The sequence below is a fragment of the Sciurus vulgaris genome (genome assembly GCF_902686455.1).
Source record: "Sciurus vulgaris genome assembly, chromosome: 2".
NCBI classification, from domain to species: domain Eukaryota; kingdom Metazoa; phylum Chordata; class Mammalia; order Rodentia; family Sciuridae; genus Sciurus; species Sciurus vulgaris.
Genome location: NC_136462.1, coordinates 153,739,541 through 153,758,561, shown reverse-complemented (window position 1 = coordinate 153,758,561; position 19,021 = coordinate 153,739,541). Strand labels below are relative to the sequence as shown.

The 19,021-nt window shown below is 41.0% G+C and overlaps 1 protein-coding gene across 2 annotated transcripts in view; it reads right to left on the bottom strand.

The window, feature by feature from the left end:
- LOC306651472 (ninein-like protein) overlaps nt 1-14,344 on the bottom strand; it is a 29,011-nt gene extending 14,667 nt beyond the window's left edge. The window contains exons 1-5 of one of the 2 annotated variants that reach the window (XM_079124082.1): nt 14,173-14,344; nt 6,652-6,810; nt 5,854-5,967; nt 4,870-5,041; nt 4,087-4,200 (exon numbers count right to left, since the gene is read on the bottom strand). In XM_079124082.1, coding sequence (XP_078980208.1) covers nt 4,190-4,200; nt 4,870-5,041; nt 5,854-5,967; nt 6,652-6,810; nt 14,173-14,193 — 477 coding nt within the window. In that variant the 5' untranslated portion in view covers nt 14,194-14,344 and the 3' untranslated portion in view covers nt 4,087-4,189. The remainder of the gene's footprint in view (nt 1-4,086; nt 4,201-4,869; nt 5,042-5,853; nt 5,968-6,651; nt 6,811-14,172) is intronic. The other variant, XM_079124081.1, reaches the window with a different exon arrangement.
- Between the last annotated feature and the right edge of the window lie 4,677 nt (nt 14,345-19,021).

Sequence of the window (19,021 nt, the reverse complement as noted above, 5' to 3'; positions counted from 1 at the left end):
AAGGCAGCAGAGGGTAGAAACATGCATATGCTAAGGAGCCTAGTAGTGGACAGATAGCTGGGGGTGGGTCATGCATTTTCATTTTGGGTGGAGTAAACCACATTTCTGAGGATATCTGAACAGAGATGTGAATAAAATGAGGGAGTGAATCAAAGAGATTAGATGTGGACACTGCAGACAGAGGGAAGAACAAGCCCTGTGGCTGGCATATGGCTGGGGTGAACTGTAGCTGAAGGGACATGTTGAGCTGGAGGCAGACCAGGGGAGGGGAGGGGAGGGTAAAAGGAAGGAGACTTGGTGGAACTTTAGATACTGTTATAAAAACTGCTTTTTTACTTGTGAGACATAGGAAGACTGGTTCTGAGCAGAGGGATAGGATCAAGTGCATGTTTTAAAAGATGACTACTGCACCTGTGCTGAGAGTAGATTGGTGGAGGACACAGTAAACCAGTCAGGATGCCAGAGATGAGGTGAGACATGTTGGGTTCAGTGTCTACTTTGAAGGTGGCTCTAAGGATTAGGTGTGGAATCAGGGTGACAGGTTCACAAACTCTGAAGAGGACTGGAGAACTGGTGGTGCTGGAGAAGGTAGGAGTTTTAAGGTCTGTGTCCTAGTGGCAGTGAGAGCACCAGGAGAGACTGGCTGTGGAGGTAGTGGCCAGAGAGAAGGTGGAGGGCACAGGATATGGGTGTAAGATGTCAATGGAGTGCTAGTAGGTTCTCCCTGGGATGTCTGGTCTGTGAAATGAGCAACAAAATTGCAGCTGATAGAAGAGCTTACAGGAGCCAGGTGTCAGAGAGGAAAGAGTGGGAGGAGGAAACCCCCCTTCTGTAGGGAATAGAGGAAACTAGCATGGGCTGGGGACAGGGGCAGGTGAGCAGAAGCCACAGGATTTAACCAGAATTAAGGTTTCCCAGGAGTAAAGACAAACTGAGGTAGTGACTGGAAGAGTATGTCACCAGAGCAGGTGAATGAGATAACACCGGGGAGGGACAGAGGACTGGCACGGCAGGGAAGGGAAGGTGTTGAGGAGGATCTCCCATGCAGGATGACCACAACCTTCCACATAACCAAGACTCATGAGAGAAAGGCCCAAATGTCTCACTCAGTTTGGATCAACTCAGGATCCCTCTGGTAAATCAAACTGTACTCAATTGCTAGGGAAGCAAAATATTTTTCTAGATTTTCACATCTCTTTGAATTTCTTGGAGCAGTGAATAGAGATGCTGGCATATGCCCAGCTGGTGTCTAACCTCATTGTTCCACTTCATTTGGCTCCTGCAGTATTGGGGCCTTGTCCTCCCGGCAATGTACCACATCATGCTGTCACACTGCTGCCACCCTGGGCACATTGTTGCCAACAATCAGACTATAAACAATTACTTTTCCCTGGTGTAATTTCACTGAAAAAATAGACATATCACGCGTGCTCTTATACTTAAAACCTTCTAGTGGCTTCTAACAATTAAAAATAAAATGCAAAATCCTATGGCCTATAGAACAGGACAGGCCTTTGCCTCCCTGTAATGCCACCCCAGTCAGTTCACACCATCCCTGGTGATTTCCTCCTTGACCTTCAAATACATCACACGTGGTCCCAATTTAGGACATTTGCCTGGGTTCTCGCAAAGCACCTCCTCAAGGTCCCTAGCACATGGTGATGTGTGTGTCTTTTCACACCGCCCTGTGACTTGGGAGACAACTCCCAATGCACAGGGAAGTTGCAACTCAGTAAGCAATGGAGACTTCCAGTGTCCACCGGTCTTTCTGCAGGGACACAGCCAGACCTACCCTTGCTGGGTCACTGGGTGTCTGGTCCAATGCCATTCCTCAGCGTGGTCCTGCTTACCACAACCACATCCCTTCGTCTCCTCACCCTCTTCCTCAGGAATATGCCCATGACTGAGGTTACTTGTGCTATCTGGAGGCTTCTGTCACCTCCAAAACATCCCTGAGGTATCCCAGGGTCTGCCTAGAGTGATGCCTCAGTCAACAGAAGATGCCCTCTGGCTGAAAGAAGGAATCAACAAGCCAGGCATGGTGGTTCGTGCCTATAATCTCAGTGGCTTGGAAGGCTAAGGCAGGAGGATTTTGAGTTCAAAGCCAGCCTCAACAACTTAGTGAGGCACTGAGATAAAATATTAAAAAAAAAAAAAAAAAAAAAAAAAGGCTGGGGATGATGCTTAGTGGTTGAGCACCCCTGGTTCAATCCCTGGTGCCAAAAGAAGGAAAAAAAGAATGAACCAACAAATAAACAAATGATGTCCTTAGTGTGAATACCTCAAAAAGGGATCTTGAGACAATTCCCAAAAGAAAATACATGTGATGTACAAATATAGCATGGGGTGTGTTTAGCAAAATCTGTCTTCTATGGATTACTTTTACTTATTTATCTTATGAAAATGATTTTACATTCTCCGGCTAAAGGTTAGAATCAAAATGAGAATGGGGTTCTCTAGATTCTGTGAAGACAAGCTCTTCCTGGGTCAGCTGCTGAACAGTCAGTCATAAAAGGGACAATCATGCTGAAACAGACACATAGACCAATGATACAGAATAGAAGACACACAGACAAACCAACATAAATAGAGTTATCTTATACTAAACAAACATGCCAAAAACATTCACTGGAGAAAAGATAGCCTATTCAACAAATGGTGCTGTGAAATCCACATGTAACAAAATGAAATCAAACCCCTACCTCTCACACCCTGCGTGAAATTCAACTCAAAGTGGAGTCTTAGGCACTAGAACAAAGACCCTGCACCTAACAGAAAAAAAATCAGCCCAAATTTTCACCATGTCAGCCTAGGATCTGACTTCCTTCACAAGACTCCTAAAGCATAAGATGTAAAATCAAGAATCAATAAGTGGGATGGATTCAAACTAAAAAGCTTCTTTTCAGCAAAGGAAATAACATGAAGAGAGCCTACAGATTGGGAAAAAATCTTTATTACATGCACCTCAGATAGAGCACTAATCTGTAGGATATATAAAGAACTTAAAAACTTAACACCCAAAAAGCAAATAACCCAATCAATAAATGGGCTAAGGAAATGAGCAGACACTTAACAGAAGATGTACAATCGATCAACAAATATATTTAAAAATGTTCAATGTCTCTAGCAATTAGAGAAATACAAATCAAAACTACTCTAAGATATCTCACTCTAGTCAGAATGGCAATTATCAAGAATACAAGCAACCATAAGTGTTGGTGAAGATGTAGGGGAAAAGGTACATCGTACATCGTTCTTGGGAATGCAAATTGATGCAACCACTCTGGAAAGCAGTATGGAGATTCCTTAGAAAACTTGGAATGGAACCACCATTTGACCCAGCATCCCACTCCTCAGCATATACCCAGAGGACTTAAAATCAGCATACTTCAGTGACACAGCCATATCAATGTTTACAGCAGCTCAATTCATAATAGCTAAACTATGGAACCAACCTAGATGCCCTTCAACAGATGAATGGGTAAAGAAAATGTGCACAATGGAATGGAATATGTACACAATAGAATATTACTCAGCCTTGAAGAACTAAATTATGGCATTTGCTGTTAAGTGGATGGAGCTGGAGAATATCATGCTAAGTGAAATAGGCCAATCCCCGAGAAACAAAGGCTGAATGTTTTCTCTGATATTCAGATGCTAATTCACAAGAAACGGGGAGCGCTAGGGAAGCAAAGAGTTACTATGGATTAGGTAGAAAGGAGTGAAGGGAGGGGAGGTAGCATAGGGCTAGGAAGCATTGTAGAAGGAATCTGACATTATTACCCTGCGTACATATATGAATATACAACCAGTGTGATTCTACATCATGTACAACCAGAAGAATGAGAAATTATGCTCCATTTATATATGATGTGTAAAAACTGCATTCTACTGTCATGTACAACTAATTAGAACAAATTAAATATGTAAAAATTAAAAAATATTGGGCAAATTATGTTGCATGCATTGTTATGTTTGTATAACAACTACACTATTATGTATAATTATAATGCACCAGTAAAAAAAATGTGGGGGAAAAAAAAAAAAAACGGTCTGAAGGTAGTGATAAGAATTGTTGCAACTCACTTGTTCTCTCAGCTCATACACCTTCTCCTGTAGCAGCCACTCCACATTCTGCAAGCGCATCTCTGCCTCTTCGGCCCACCCTTCCCTGGCTTTCATCTGCCTTTCAAGTTCTTCCTGCCACAGAAGGTTACACAACAGTATTTACTTTTTTTCTTTTTTGGCAGTGAGCACTCTACCAACTGAGCTATATCCCCAGCCCCAGTATTTACTTTTAAAACAGAATCATCTCAGGATGATTGGCTAAAATGTACAAATCTGAGTGTTACCGTAGGTGACCTTCCATCTGTAGAGTAGTAGTTTAAAGATGTCTGCCAGGGCCACAAAATGACCATCTCTCTTTGTAGTTCAGAGAGAATCTCTAGACTACTTTGTCCTCAAAGACCTGGTCCTAGAATTTTAATTATAAATGACTCCAAAGTGAGTTCCCCTATATGTGTTATACACAGATGGTCCCTGGCTTAGATGAGTTGAAGTGGTCTTCAGGGTCAGCTAGCTCCTTCCTGTGCTCTCTTGAGAGGCTCCCCTGCCCTCTCTGACCCATCTTCAACATCTGCTAGAGAGTGTCTTGTCAAGGTGAAGAAGGGGAGCCCACAACTTTCCCTACAACTAGCCTTCAGGTTGCTAAAAGTGGCCATGGAGCTACCCACCCCTGGGCCTTGGGCTTTATAAGTTGGGCAGTTTCTGGTTAAGGACCAGCAGTTGAAGCGTACCCTCCCAGCACATCAACTGGCCTTCAGAGCCCTCTCCCAAACAGCCAGCTTGGAGTGTAGTATCCCCACTCACTCTCTGTGCGTTCAGTCGCCTCCCAGCCCTCCTTTTCTTGGAAGCTGAGTAATTGCTGCAATTCAGTCACGCAGGCCCCAGGCACCAGCTGGCTCTTCTGCTTCTGCAGGTGCTGAACCTCCTGTGCATGCTGGGACTGGGCTGCCTTTAGCCTCAGATGGGCACTGTGCAACTGCACCGAGAGAAGTAACAATAGTTGTAGTATGATTAACAGTTCAGCTGACACAGAAGTGAAGGCCTTGGGTAAGTTATTCTCTGCATTTAAGGATATCTCACAACTTAAAGGGCAGTAGGGCCCACTCCTTTCTTTGTGGTCCCCGAGTATGCCACCACACCTAGGAATTCAGAGAGCTCCTTTATTTGGAATTATGACAGCCAAGCTCCCACTAGTCAGAGCTTCTGCACATGACTTGTGCCTGTCATCCTCAGCATGATGGCACTGGGATGCCATGACAGATCCCTGGAAGAATCAGGTTCTGTCCCATCCAGCATCTTTGCAGCCTGTTTCACAGGAGCAGTATAACCCCTGCAAGCCCTCCCTGCATGCTATCCTTCTTTAAGTGGGGAGTTCACACTTCTGAGGCACAGCTCTGGCTGAGGGTCACAGAATGTGATTAATTCTGTGTATCTTGGCCAACTCTGAGCAACTGGAGATAAGATCTAAACACAAATTAGTTTGCCAAGGTTTCATCTAGAACACAGTTTCCTTGGCTATTTCACTCCTGCTTCACCTCTAAGACCCACGACAGAAGAAGGAATCATGGGGTCCTGTGTGAATCAGGGCTGATGTAACTATATGGTAAAAAGAAAGGAACCAGCTTCAGTCCTAGACATGTTAAGTCTCTCACTAGCTGTAGGACCTCAGGCTGCCTACTAACCTCTCTGGGCTGAACTAGGTTTGGCAATGCTGTCCATTAGCATTTTGTTGATGCTTCTCTCAGACTGGGACCATATCAAGTGCCTCTGACTGCTGCACAGACCCACCTGTTCTCGACTTTCTTCAAGGCTCACTGTCAGCTCTGACTGTGACAGCCTCAGACTCTGACATTCTTGATTCACGTGTTGAAGTTCAACTTCAAGTTTTTTGATTCGGTCACCCTGATTTTTAAAAAACAAATTCACAAGTAAAAGAAATATCTTAGCAATCTAATATATATTGAGTGAAGAAACTTGAGAAAATTACAGAAAATAAAAAGTTGCAAGTATAAACCCCCCCATGAACTCTTGAGCCTGAGGCCCCACACCTGACATGCTGTGGTGACTCTTTCACCCCTCTTCTACACACACTCTATCAACAAGTCAGTAAGATAAAGCACAGTACCGTCCTCCTTGATGTAACTGGACTGTTCTCCCAGGACATCAAGTGTTGTTAAGAATCTGGCTTTTAATGGTTGCACTATCGTTTATGCATTCACCCACTGTTAATGATTCAAAACTGATTCCAGTCTGTTTTGCAGCACAGCAATGAAAATACTTCCAGTTAAATTTCTCATAATGCTCCTAGTAGAATTATGAACTCAAATCATAGAGACATTCTTGAGGCTCTTGATACATATTTTGCCAAACTACCCTCTACTTTTTCTAGATCGTGATGATGTGCTGCTCAGGTCCACCCACTTCTCTAGGGCTTGGGAAGCCCCCTACCTCACTGCTGGGGCATCCACCTGCAGGATGTCAGGGTTTATCCTGACCTGAGTCTTTGCAGCTGAGTCTCCACTGCCTGGCTCCCCACTGCTTGGCTGCAGAGTAGGCACCTTAATGGAACTGCCTCAGTTCACTCACCTGCTGCTCTTCCCGGCGCCCTGCCTCCTCTAGTCTCTCCATCAATAGCTGAACGGCAACATGATTCTTCTCCTTTTGGGCCTGATGTGAAGAAGCATCTCCTTCCAGCTGAAGGACTCTGCAGTTGAGCTGTGACAATTCATCCTTGTATTTCTGACTCTACAGATACAAAGGTTAAAACAGATTCAAACAAATGCTTTTTAAACCAGCAGCTCAATTTAGATCATTCCCATGGTCCCAACTAGAGGAGGGGGAAGCCACTGGCATCTGAGACTAGATGTCCTACAGAGCTGAAGATGGTTCAGCCTCAGTGTTGGTTGTGCTTAGGACCAGCTCTGTCAACCTAGAAGTGAGACACATTATGCTACCAGAGATGGTCATGTGCCACGACCACTGAACTACCATTCCGAAGACCTTCCACATCTTTACTTGCTCTGTGGCTATTTCTAACATTTTAAGCAATTTAAAGTTAAAAAAAAATAAACCTAATCCTTGGCCTCTGTCACTAGAGACACAGCACAGCTTCCAGCAGGAGTGTGCCCATTAAACAGTGCATTTTACTTTCTCTCACTGGGTAGTGAGTTTACAGCAAACACATGGGGCAAATGACGTGAAGACAACAGGCACCAAAATGGCACCTGGAAAGTTGGTCCTACAGTCTTTTACCAAGGTAATTTCAGCTATTCTTGATTTTTTTTTTTTTTTTTTTTTTTGTCATAACTATTTCCTATAGGCCAGTTTTTCTTATTTTTCCACAGCAGTCAGTTTGGGGGACACAGTGTTGGCAGCTCTGTGGGCGGCATCCTCTGAAGCACTACTGTCAGCACACACGTGATCTCCCAGATCTAGGCTGACACCATTGTCTTTTTGTGGGTTTAATTAGCACACAGTGGAACCTGAACGTTGCTCGTAGTATGGATTTATGCAGGTTAGAGAGTCTGCATGCTGTTCTCAAGCTCTTCTCATCCCTTCCCTAGAACCTCAGGACTGAGGATGGAGATGTTGCTACTATGTCTTAGGTTCTAGGTAGTTCTGTCTGGAGATCATTCGCTGTGTTTATATTTTTGGTGAAAATTAACATTGATTTTCAATATTAATGTACATTCATCTTGTCCTCTTGAGGACAGCCTTGATTTCATCAATAGAAATTGAATCTTTCTTCAAACTCCTAACATAAATAAGCTATAGTCAATTTTCTTCTACTCAATTTTAGTATTTAAAAGTCTTTGGAAAGAATTTCAAACATACAGACAAATTGCAAAAGGAGAACATTGAAAGGAAAATTGACACACTCTTCAGTTAGGCTCCCAAATGACAGCATCTTCCCCATCTGCTCTGCCATTTGCACTATCACACATGTATATGTTGCAAAAGCACGCACATACACATGATGTTTTCTTCCCACCCCAGCCCTGCAGCATGTTTCCTGATAACAGGAGTGCTCTCTCACACGTGACCTCGATGTCCCACACACATTCCAGCTTCATCAACGGCCCAGTGATGTCCTTTATAACATCCCTCCTCAGTACAGGGTCAGGTGGTGTCTCATCTGTCATGTCTCAGCCTCCCTGCATGTGGGATGTTTCCATAGCCTTTGACTTTCTATCATTGACATTTTTGTCAAATACAATCCCTCCCCCATTTTAACAGTTCCTCATTTAGAGTTGATGCTTCCTGTGTCCCCGGCCAGGTGCTACATAGGTGACGTTGTACTTCTCAGGGCTTGTTCAGAAGGTGTAGATGCCATCTGCTTCTGGTGACAGATGTTTATGGCAGTTATTCTCTTTAACTTCTAACTTGCCTTCAGCTAGCTTTTACTGCAGAAGCTGATATGTTCAGCCGCCACCTCCAGAGCACACGTTAAATAAATGGATATTTGTGTCACGATAACTCCGCTCAATCTGATTAAGATTTTAGGTCTAATTTCCAATTTATAGACAAACATGTGACACAGGACCAGACTAAACAGGAAGCACCTTGGTAATCCAGAATGTGGATTACCACATTCTGAGGTTACCTGAGACAACCAGTTGGTCTCTCCAGAAGCATGGGGAAAAAACTGGAGATACGGGTCAAAAAGACTAATGAGATGCTTGGGTAGACTATATTTCCACAGATGTCCCTGTATCACCTGCTACCCATGTCCTCTTCTGCAGTGTGGCCTACCTGAACATGGGCCCATGTGGCTTTGGGGGGGACTCGTGAGAGTGATGGGGAGTGACTTCTACCTCTCAGAATACTCTCTTCAGGGATCCCAGCCTCAGAGAGAGACCCTGTGTCAACACATTCAGAAAGAGTCCCCAGATGATCAGCCTGGATCTTGCCAGCCACAGTCCCAATGCCATATAGAAGGAACAAACCATCAGAGATGTGCCTGTGTCTGAATCCCTGATCTACAGGTTCCATGAGTACTACTGTGTGGTTGGTTTATGCCAATAAATTGATTTGACAGTTAAATAAAATGTGTCAGCCACAACTGGATCCTAGGGCCAAAGAATTTACTATGTAAGCATTTTTTAATAAGTGAGCAAATGTGGTCTGAATTCTGGATGGTGTTACGTAGTTACTGTTAAGTGTGAGAGCAACAGTATGGTTCGATAGAACATATTTTTAGAAACGGCCTGCTGAAATATTTAGGAGTGAAGTAATCATGGTATCTGTAATCTACCTTCAAATGATTCAAAAAATAGACTCAAGAAACATGGAGACATGTAAACAGAACTAAAAGCATATATGCAGTAACAATAGTCAAATTAAGGTTGTGGTAGGTAGGTGATCACTATATGCTATTTCCACTTCTCTATGTTTAAAGGTTTTCATAATAAAAATTTTTGGGAAAGAGGACAAATGGTTATCTATAAATCCATTTATAAATATGTTACAGAGGTAACAGGAGAAGGGAAAAGGCAGGGTGGCTACTCTGAATCCAGGAAGGCCCTACATGGGCTATTTCCACAAGAAGCTGCCCATTCCCAACAATGCAGATCCATAAGTGTTCTTAAGTGAATCCAGGATCATCCTACATGAGGCTTGTGTTAGTCACCTTTTTTTTAATGTAACAAATACCTCAATAATCAACTTACAAAAAAGAAAAGTTTATTTTGGCTTATAGTTTTTGAGATTTCAGTCCATGACCAATTGGCCTTATGGCTTTGGGTCATGTGGTAAGACAGTATACATCATGGTGGGTTGCACATGGTGGAACAAAGAAGCTCACCTCATGGTGGCTGGGAAACAAAGAGAGAAAGGAAGGGGTTGGCGTCCCACAGTCCCTTTGTGAAGCACATCCCAATGACCAGGCCCCACCTCTTAAAGGTTCTACCACCTCTGAATAGTGCCACGCTGGGTAATAAAGTCTTTAATTCAAGGGCCTTGGGGGGGACACTCCAGATCAAACTACAGCAAGGACCAAGCAAGGCTACCACAGGCTCACCATGGAAATGAACACCGAGAGCTGGGAACCTGCAAGTGGACTGAGGCAGAAGCTGTTTACTTGGCCATGTGGGAAAAGCAGGCACCAGGAAAAATGAGTTGTAGGGACTATCTTTGGCAACAGCAAGGGTTTGAGATGAAGAAGGCAACAAAGAAACTCCCTAGAACTAATAAGCAAGTTCAGTAAGGCCAACAGGATGCAAAACCACACACAAAAGTCAACTCTACTTCTGCACATGTTGCATGGCATGTGCAGAAACTCAATCAAAAACACACTACTTCTGGTTTCAGATCTCCCATGTAAGCTCAGAAATCACCACTCCCTTCCTGCCAATAAGAAAAAGCTGAACAAACAGAAAAGCAGCAAATCTTCTTAGATCCATTAGAGAGCTAAGGTCCTAGGACAAATCAAACATCCTGAAAACTGGAGAGAGAGGTGTTGAGAATCACAGTGTACCAAGGGCAGAAGGCTGCAGCAGGAAACTGGTAGAAAAGCTTTTATCTGTAAAGGCAAGTGCTGGAGTCTAGGCCTGGACTAACCTGAGAGCTGGAGTGTCAGGGGTAGGGGCAGTATTAGGGAGCCCCCATGTCTCTAAGCCTCATCAGGTTCACACAGTTAAAATCAGAGAAAAATCCCCTCAGGCTTCCTCAGGGTAAAGTGACTGCTTTAAATTGTGTTTCCGTGAAATACACACATTGAAGCAAGTATTTAGGGCTGGAGATAGGGCTTTCAGGAGATAATTTAGGTTAAATGAGGTCACAAAAGTGGGCATCTAATCTAATAAGATTGGTTCACTTATAGGTACCAAGAGAGCGATTTCTCTCTTCATGCCATGTTGAGGACATGATGAGAAGCCAGGACCATATCCCTCCATCTCAGACTCCAGCCTCCAGAACATAAGAAACAAGTGTTTGTTGCTCAAGTCACTCAGTCTATTTTGTTCAGTAGTCCAAGCTAATTAAATGCTGACTAGGTAGAAAGACACCCAGAGGATTCTGTTCTCTGGCCCTAAGGAAAATAACTTCACAGAACCTAACCAATCTAGGGGAAGGAAAATACTGTACCCCCTCCAGCCTGCCCATCTCAGTACATATCCACCAGAATGTCAACAGTACAAAATAATGAAAACACCAAATATTGGCAAGGATGTAGAGAAACTAGATCATGTATAATTGCTGTTGAGAGCATAAAGTGTTATAGTCATCCTAGGAAACATTTTGGGAGTTTCTTATAAAAATAAACGTGTTGGGCACAGTGGCACATGGCTGTAACCCCAGCAACTTGGGGAGGATGGCAAGTTTGAGGCTGGCCTGAGCAACTTAGCAAGACTCTGTCTCAAAATAAAAAATAAAAAGGGTTGGAGATGTACCTCAGTGAAACAAACATACAAAAAGCCCCTGACTACACATGTGACTACCATACAACTCAGTCATTACTGTCTTGGGGATTTATGCTGGTGAAATGAAAACCTATGTTCACATAAAAACCAGGGCAATAATGTTTGTAGCAGCTTTATTTGTAATTGCCCAAACTTGGAATCAGCCCAAATGTCCTTCACAAGGTGAGTGTAAAAACAAACTGTAGTACATTCATGCTACAGGATACTACTCAGCAATAAAAACAAACTATTGATACACATGACACTTGGACAACTCTTCAAGGAATTATGATGGGTAAAAAAGACAAACCCAAAAGTCACATTCTATATAATGCTATTTATATAATATTTGAAATAAAAGTTTAGAAACAGAGGACATATTAGTGGTTGTCAGGAGTTGGGAGAAAGTTGGCATGGTTATAAAAGGGCAATACCAGGAACCCCTGTGTGATGTTGGAAATATTCAATATCTTGACTGGTGGTGGTGGACACAGGAACCTACACAGATGATGAAACTGTACAGAATTCAACATACACATGTTCAAAAGAGTACTCAAGTAAAACTGGGGAAATCTAAATATGATCCATGGCTTTGATCGATGTCAGTATCTTGGCTGTCACACTTATAGGCTGAACTGTGTTCTCTACCCAGTCATACAAGTCTTAACCCCCAGAGTTTCAGAATGTGAATGTATTTGGAGATGGGTCTTTAAAGATGTAATTAAGGTAAAATAAGATCATATAGAAAGACCTTACTCCAATATGACTAGCAACCTTATCTGAAGAGGAGCTTAGGACACAGACACACAGGGACAACTATATAAAGAAAGAGGGAGAAGGTGCCATCTGCAAGCCACAGAGAGAGACCTTTAGAAGAAAGCAACCCTGTTGGTACCCTGATCTCACACTCCTAGACCCCAGAATTGTGATGAAATAAATGTTTTGTTGTTTAAACCCCCATATTCTATAATATACAGTTTTGACAGCCCTAGAATACTAACACAGATATTGTGCTACTGTATTGCAAAATGTTACCAATGGAGAAAACTGAAGTTTATAAGGTTTTGCTCTGTATTTCTTTTTGTTTGTTTGTTTTTAATGTTAAAATGGATTGATTTCCCCAGGGACACAGGCTTGTTTTCATAATTCCTTTTTTTAAAAATTTTTACAGACTGCATTTTGATTTATTATATACAAATGGGGTACAATTTTTTGTTTCCATGGTTGTACACGATGTAGATGCACACCATTTGTGTATAATCAAACCACATATGAATCTATAATTATTTATAAAAATTTCATTAAAAAAAAACAAGGATAATATATTCTAGCTTGACTGCTCAATTCCTTAATTGGTCCAAAGATAGGAAAAGGAGCAAAGTACAAAAGGCATTTTTGTAGCTAGGGCAGGAGAAGAATCAGCATGGGAGGTGAAAAGAGCATTTACATACAGAGTAAAAGATAAGAGATAATGATCAAATAGTTAGTAACGATATTAAGGATGATGGAAACCGGGCACCTCATTGGAGAGATATGTTACAAATACAAAAGGGGAGAACACTAGCATTATCCCTATGACGTTGGGTGCAAATTGCAGATGAGTTTGAATTCATGGTTTTCAGTATAGAGGCAAATAAATAAACATACCTGAAACCATACGCATGTGTATAAACACATAACATGCCCTAGCTGTATCCACTAATGGCTCCTGGAAGCAGCACACCCCAGGAGAAATGAGCACATCCAGTGCCAGATCTTGGTCTCTAAAGACCATTTTAAAGACCATCCTTGGCTAGAAGTAACCAAGTGCTCCCTGAAGAAATAGCAGATTCCAGGGCTGGGGCAGGGGAACTATAAGTAGAACCCAGAATATTGGGATACCAGAAAGTAAGGAAGTACTCAAAGAATGATTAGGACCTATCCAAAGAACAGAAGATGCTACCTCAAAAGGGCTCCCATTGCCCAAATCTGAGACAATTTGAGCATCAAAATAAATATTAATTATAATATAACCTATCAAATTATGATATCAATCAATCAATAAATGAGAGAAGAAAGCCCTTTCTTACACAAGAATAACAATAATATTAAAAGATGGTGAGATTGGCCACTATAATTGTAACTGAGTCCACCAAAAGGCTACCAAAATTAGGAAGTGAGGGGTTGATGAAGAGCAGGATATTTACATAATATCAGTCTCTCCCTGCTAAACACTAATTACAAAGAAAAGCAACTGTAGAGAGGCCCAGTTACCACCACCTTACCCAAGCAATCAAAGTGCTCAACAGTGGGACAAATTATTGTGTCCCTGAGAGGATGAAATGGGGACACAATATCACTTCTAAGTTGTTTCTGCCAAAAATGGAGAATCTGACTCATTACAAGGAGCTACTAGACAACTCAGATGGAGGGACATCCTCACAGTGGCCACCTGTAGTCTTGAAAATGTCAAGGTCCTAACAACCAAGGATAGACTAATAGAATGAGACTAAGTGCCACACATAACTGTCAATATTCCAGACACCTGCCAAACCCAAATGGGGTGAGGGTGTTCATATGCATGCCAAGTTCTTGATTTTGAGAGGGATGAAGGGGCCGACAGCTCTCTCATATCTTTTAGGAAAAAGCTCTCTACTTCCTTTTTGCAAGTGTGAAATTATTTCAAAATAATGACAAAAGAAAGGTTTCACGCCAGCTATCAATACTTGACCTGTATGTTGAGTTCTTCCATTTCAAGGCAGACCTTTTCTTTGTCTCTCTTTAAATCTTCAATTTCCTTCCTGTGGAAGAAGAAAATTAACAACTTTATTTCTGACTAACCAATGTCTTTTTCCTGGCCATCACCCACTGTGATATCATAGCTTGGATTTGTAGCCACAGAATAGACTCTATCTGCCCCTAATCTTCCACAGCCCCACTGCCACAGTCTCTATGACATTGCTGCTGCTGGTGGTGATGAGGAGGAAGGAGGAGCCAGTTCAATCCCAAATCAGGGAAAATTTAGAAATATGAAATTGCTCAGATGTGTAGGCAGTTGCCAATAGTGTGCGAATAAGCACCTTCTGTAAAATTCCTTAATCACACATAAATATTTCTTTTTTGCAAAACATGTAACTTATTCACACCAAGCAACATGAAGACCCAAGCAGTCTTACTACTACTGAGGTTTGCTGCAAAAGAGCCCTGGCAGAACACCAAGAGAAAAGAGAATTTTATTTATTTATTTAAATTTTATTTGTTCTTTTGGGGCTGGGGATATAGCTCAGTTTGTAGAGTGCTTGCCTCGCAAGCACAAGGCCCTGGGTTCAAATCCCAAGCACTGCAGGAAAAAAAAAAAAAAACAAATTTTATTTGTTCTTTTTAGTTACATATGACAGTAGAATCCATTTTGATATAATTATACAAGCATAGAATATATTTTATTCTAATTAGGATCCCAGGCTTGTGGGTATACACAATATGGAGATTCACTGTGATGTATTCATATATGCATACAGGAAAGTTATGTTAGAATCATTCCACTATCTTTTCTATTTCTGTCCTCCCTCCCGTACCTTCATTTCCCTTTGTCTAATCCACTGAACTTCTATTCTCCCCCGACCAAAAAAAAAGAATTTTAAACTATGGAATTGCTATAACACAATAGTAACTACTCTAGTAACATCATAGCAATTCTATCAAACCAGAACCACATTCTCAGCATTTTAGAGCTGAGCTCATCTTGAAATTCACAGCTGGGGGAAAAAAAAGGATAAACAAACTGTCCTTGGATGCAGTTACAGTAGTGACAGCAGAAAGTCACCCCACAGACTCTCCCCTTCCCTGGTGCACATGTTCCTGTCCTGCCCCACCCCACCTCCAGCCCTGATTCACTGACATCAGTATACCAGCAAAGAACCTTGGGGAAATGCACAGTTGAAACCATTATCAGAACATAACCAGATAGACTACTTACCCAGGAGAGCCCCAGAAGCACCTCTCACACCTCCAAAAACATTGCCCTCAATGCTTAAGTGTGACGTGGAACAAATTTTAAGATTAAAGTGTTGGTTTAGGGGGCCAGAGTCTTAGAAGCTGTAAGACAGTGACCTTCACTGTCTGCAAGGTCTTAATTTGTTGGAAGTATCTTTTGTCTCATTAGTGCTTTTCACTGCTAGGCAGATGACTCTGCGACCTGGAAGACTGAGCCTGTAGAGACTGGCCTCAGACACAGCTGAGTGGGAAAAGACAACAGCTGATTTGAGAGGCAACACTCTTTCAAGAATCATGTGGTGGTAATGCTTATAATTCTAGCTACTCAGGAGTCGAGACGGAGGATTGCAAGTTCAAGACCAGCCTCTGCAACTTAGTGAGACCCTGTCTCAGAAACAACAACAAAAAAATTATCCCTTCATCCCTGTCATCCTAGGGAGATGACAGCCAGGGATTTAGAGCAGAGGTTTGCCTTATTTATTCCAGAATCACTTGTGGTTAGGTGCTGTATTCAGCAAACTAAAAAATGATTATTACGTTTTTATATGCAGAACTGGATTTTTTCCCCCCTGAAAAAGTGTGATTTTAAGATAGGCGTGATGGTATATGCCTATAATCCTAGTGACCTGGGAGTCTGAGGCAGGGTGATCACAAGTTCGAGGCCAACCTAGGCAACTGAGTGAGACCTGTCTCAAGAAATTTTTAAAAGACTGGGGATATAATTCAATGGTAGGAAACCCCTGGGTAGTTAGCTTTGCTGAGAGAAAGCTATTTAGTTTGAATCTATCCCAGTTATTGATTCTTGCCTTTATTTCTTGTGCTATGGGAGTCCTGTTGAGGAAGTCTGGTCCTAGGCCGACATGTTGAAGATCGGGACCTACTTTTTCTTCTGTAATCTGCAGAGTCTCTGGTCTGATTCCAAGGTCCTTAATCCATTTTGAGTTGAGTTTTGTGCAGGGTGAGAGATATGGGTTTAGTTTCATTCTGTTGCATATGGATTTCCAATTCTCCCAGCACCATTTGTTGAAGAGGCTATCTTTTCTCCATTGCATATTTTTGGCGCCTTTGTCTAGTATTAGAAAGTTGTATTTATTTGGGTTTGTGTCCGTGTCCTCTATTCTGTACCATTGATCTACCTGTGTATTTTGGTGCCAATACCATGCCTTTTTGTTACTATGGCTTTGTAGTATAGTTGAAGTTCTAGCATTGCCATACCCCCTGCTTCAGTCTTCCTGCTAAGGATTGCTATTCTGGGTTTCTTATTCTTCCAGATGAATTTCATGATTGTTTGCTCTATTTCTGTAAGGTACGTCATTGGGATTTTAATTGGAATTGCATTGAATCTGTATAGCACTTTTGGTAGTATGGCCATTTTGACAATATGAATTCTGCCTATCCAAAACGTGGGAGATCTTTCCATCTTCTAAGGTTTTCTTTAATTTCTTTCTTTAGTGTTCTGTAGTTCTCGTTGTAAAGGTCTTTCACCTCTTTTGTTAGATTGATTCCTAAGTATTTTATTTTTTTCAAGGCTAGTGTGAATGGGGTAGTTTTCCTAACTTCTCTTTCTGAGGATTCATCACTTATGTGTAAAAATGCATTAGGTTTGTGAGCATTGATCTTATATCCTGATACTTTACTTTATTCACTTATGAGTCCTAAAAGTTTCTGGTGGAATTTACCAGTTCCTCTAAATATATAATCATGTCATAAGCAAATAGGAATAGTTTGAGTTCTTCCTTTCCTATTCTTATACCTTTAATTTTCTAGGTCTGTCTAATTGCTCTGGCTAGAGTTTTGAGGACAGTGTTGAATAGAAGTGGTAAAGAGGGCATCCCTGCCTTGTTCCAGTTTTTAGAGGGAATGCTTTCAGCTTTTCACCATTTAGAATGATATTGGCCATAGGCTTAGCATAGATGGCCTTTACAATGTTAAGGAATGTTCCCACTATCCCTATTTTTTTCTAGTGTTTTGAGCATGAAGGGATGGTGTATTTTATCAAATGCTTTTTCTGCATCTATTGAAAGAATCATGTGATTCTTGACTTTAAGTCTGGTTGAAATGGTGAATTACATTTATTGATTTCCGGATGTTGAACCAACCTTGCATCCCTGGGATAAAACCCTTGATCGTGGTGTACTATCTTTTTAATATGTTTTTATATGCAATTTGCTAAAATTTTGTTGAGAATTTTTGTGTCAATGTTCATTAAGGATATTGGTCTAAAACTTTCTTTCCTCAATGTGCCTCTGTCTGGTTTAGGTATCAGGGTGATAATGGCTTCATAGAATGAGTTTGGGAGGATTCTCCTCTTCTCTTTCATGGAATACTTTGAGAAGTATTGGAATGAGCTCTTCTTTAAAGGTTTTGTAGAACTTGGCTGAGAACCCATCTGGTCCTGGACTTTTCTTTGTTGGTAGACTTTTGATGACTTCTATTTCATTACTTGAAATTGATCTATTTAAATTGTGTATGTCCTGGTTCAGTTTAGGTAATTCGTATGTCTCTAGAAAGCTGTTGATGTCTTCGAGATTTTCTATTTTGTTGGAGTATAGATTTTCAAAATAGCTTCTAATTATGTTTTGGATTTCACTTGTTTCTGTTGTGATATTTCCTTGTTCATTCTGAATTTTAGTAATTTGAATTTTCTCTCTCCTCTTTGTTAGTGTGGCTAAGGGTTTATCAATTTTGTTTATTTTTTCAAAGAACCAATTTTTTAAAAAATTTAATTTATTTTTATTGTGAACAAATGGGATACATGTTGCCAACTATTTGTCAATTTTTTCTATTGTTTCTTTTCTTTCAATTTTGTTGATTTCAGCTCTGATTTTAACTATTTCCTGTCTTCTCCTACTTTTGATGTTGCTCTGTTATTCTTTTTCTGGGGCTTTGAGCTATAGTGTTAGGTGATTTATTTGTTGATTTTTTTTTTCTTCTTTCATTGAGTGCGCTCCATGAAATAAATTTTCCTCTAAGTACTGCTTTCATAGTGTCCCATAGATTTTGATATGATGGATCTTTATTCTCATTTCCCTCTTAAGAATTTTAAAATTTCCCTCCTGATGTCTTCTGTTAGCCATTCATCATACAATAGCGTATTATTTAATCTCCAGGTGTTGGAGTAGTTTCTGTTTTTTACTCTGTCCTTTATTTCTAATTTCAATCCATTATGATCTGATAGAATACAAGGTTATCTCTATCTTCTTGTATTTGTTACCATTAACTTTGTGGCATAAAATATGTCTATTTTAGAGAAGGATCCACATACTCCTGAGAAGAAAGTGTATTTGCTCTTTGTTGGATGGTATATTCTGTATATGTCCATTAAGTCTAAATTATTGATGTGTTATTGAAATCTATGGTTTCTTTGTTCAATTTTTGTTTGGAGGATATGTCCAGTGGTGAGAGAGGTGTGTTAAAATCACCTAGTATTATTGTGTTGTGGTCTATTTGATTTCTGGAATTGAGAAGGATTTGTTTGACGTACATGAATAAGCCACTGTTTGGGGCATAGATATTTATGATTGTATGTCTTGCTGATTTATGCTTCCCTTAAGCAGTATGAAATGTCCTTCTGTATCCATTCTGGC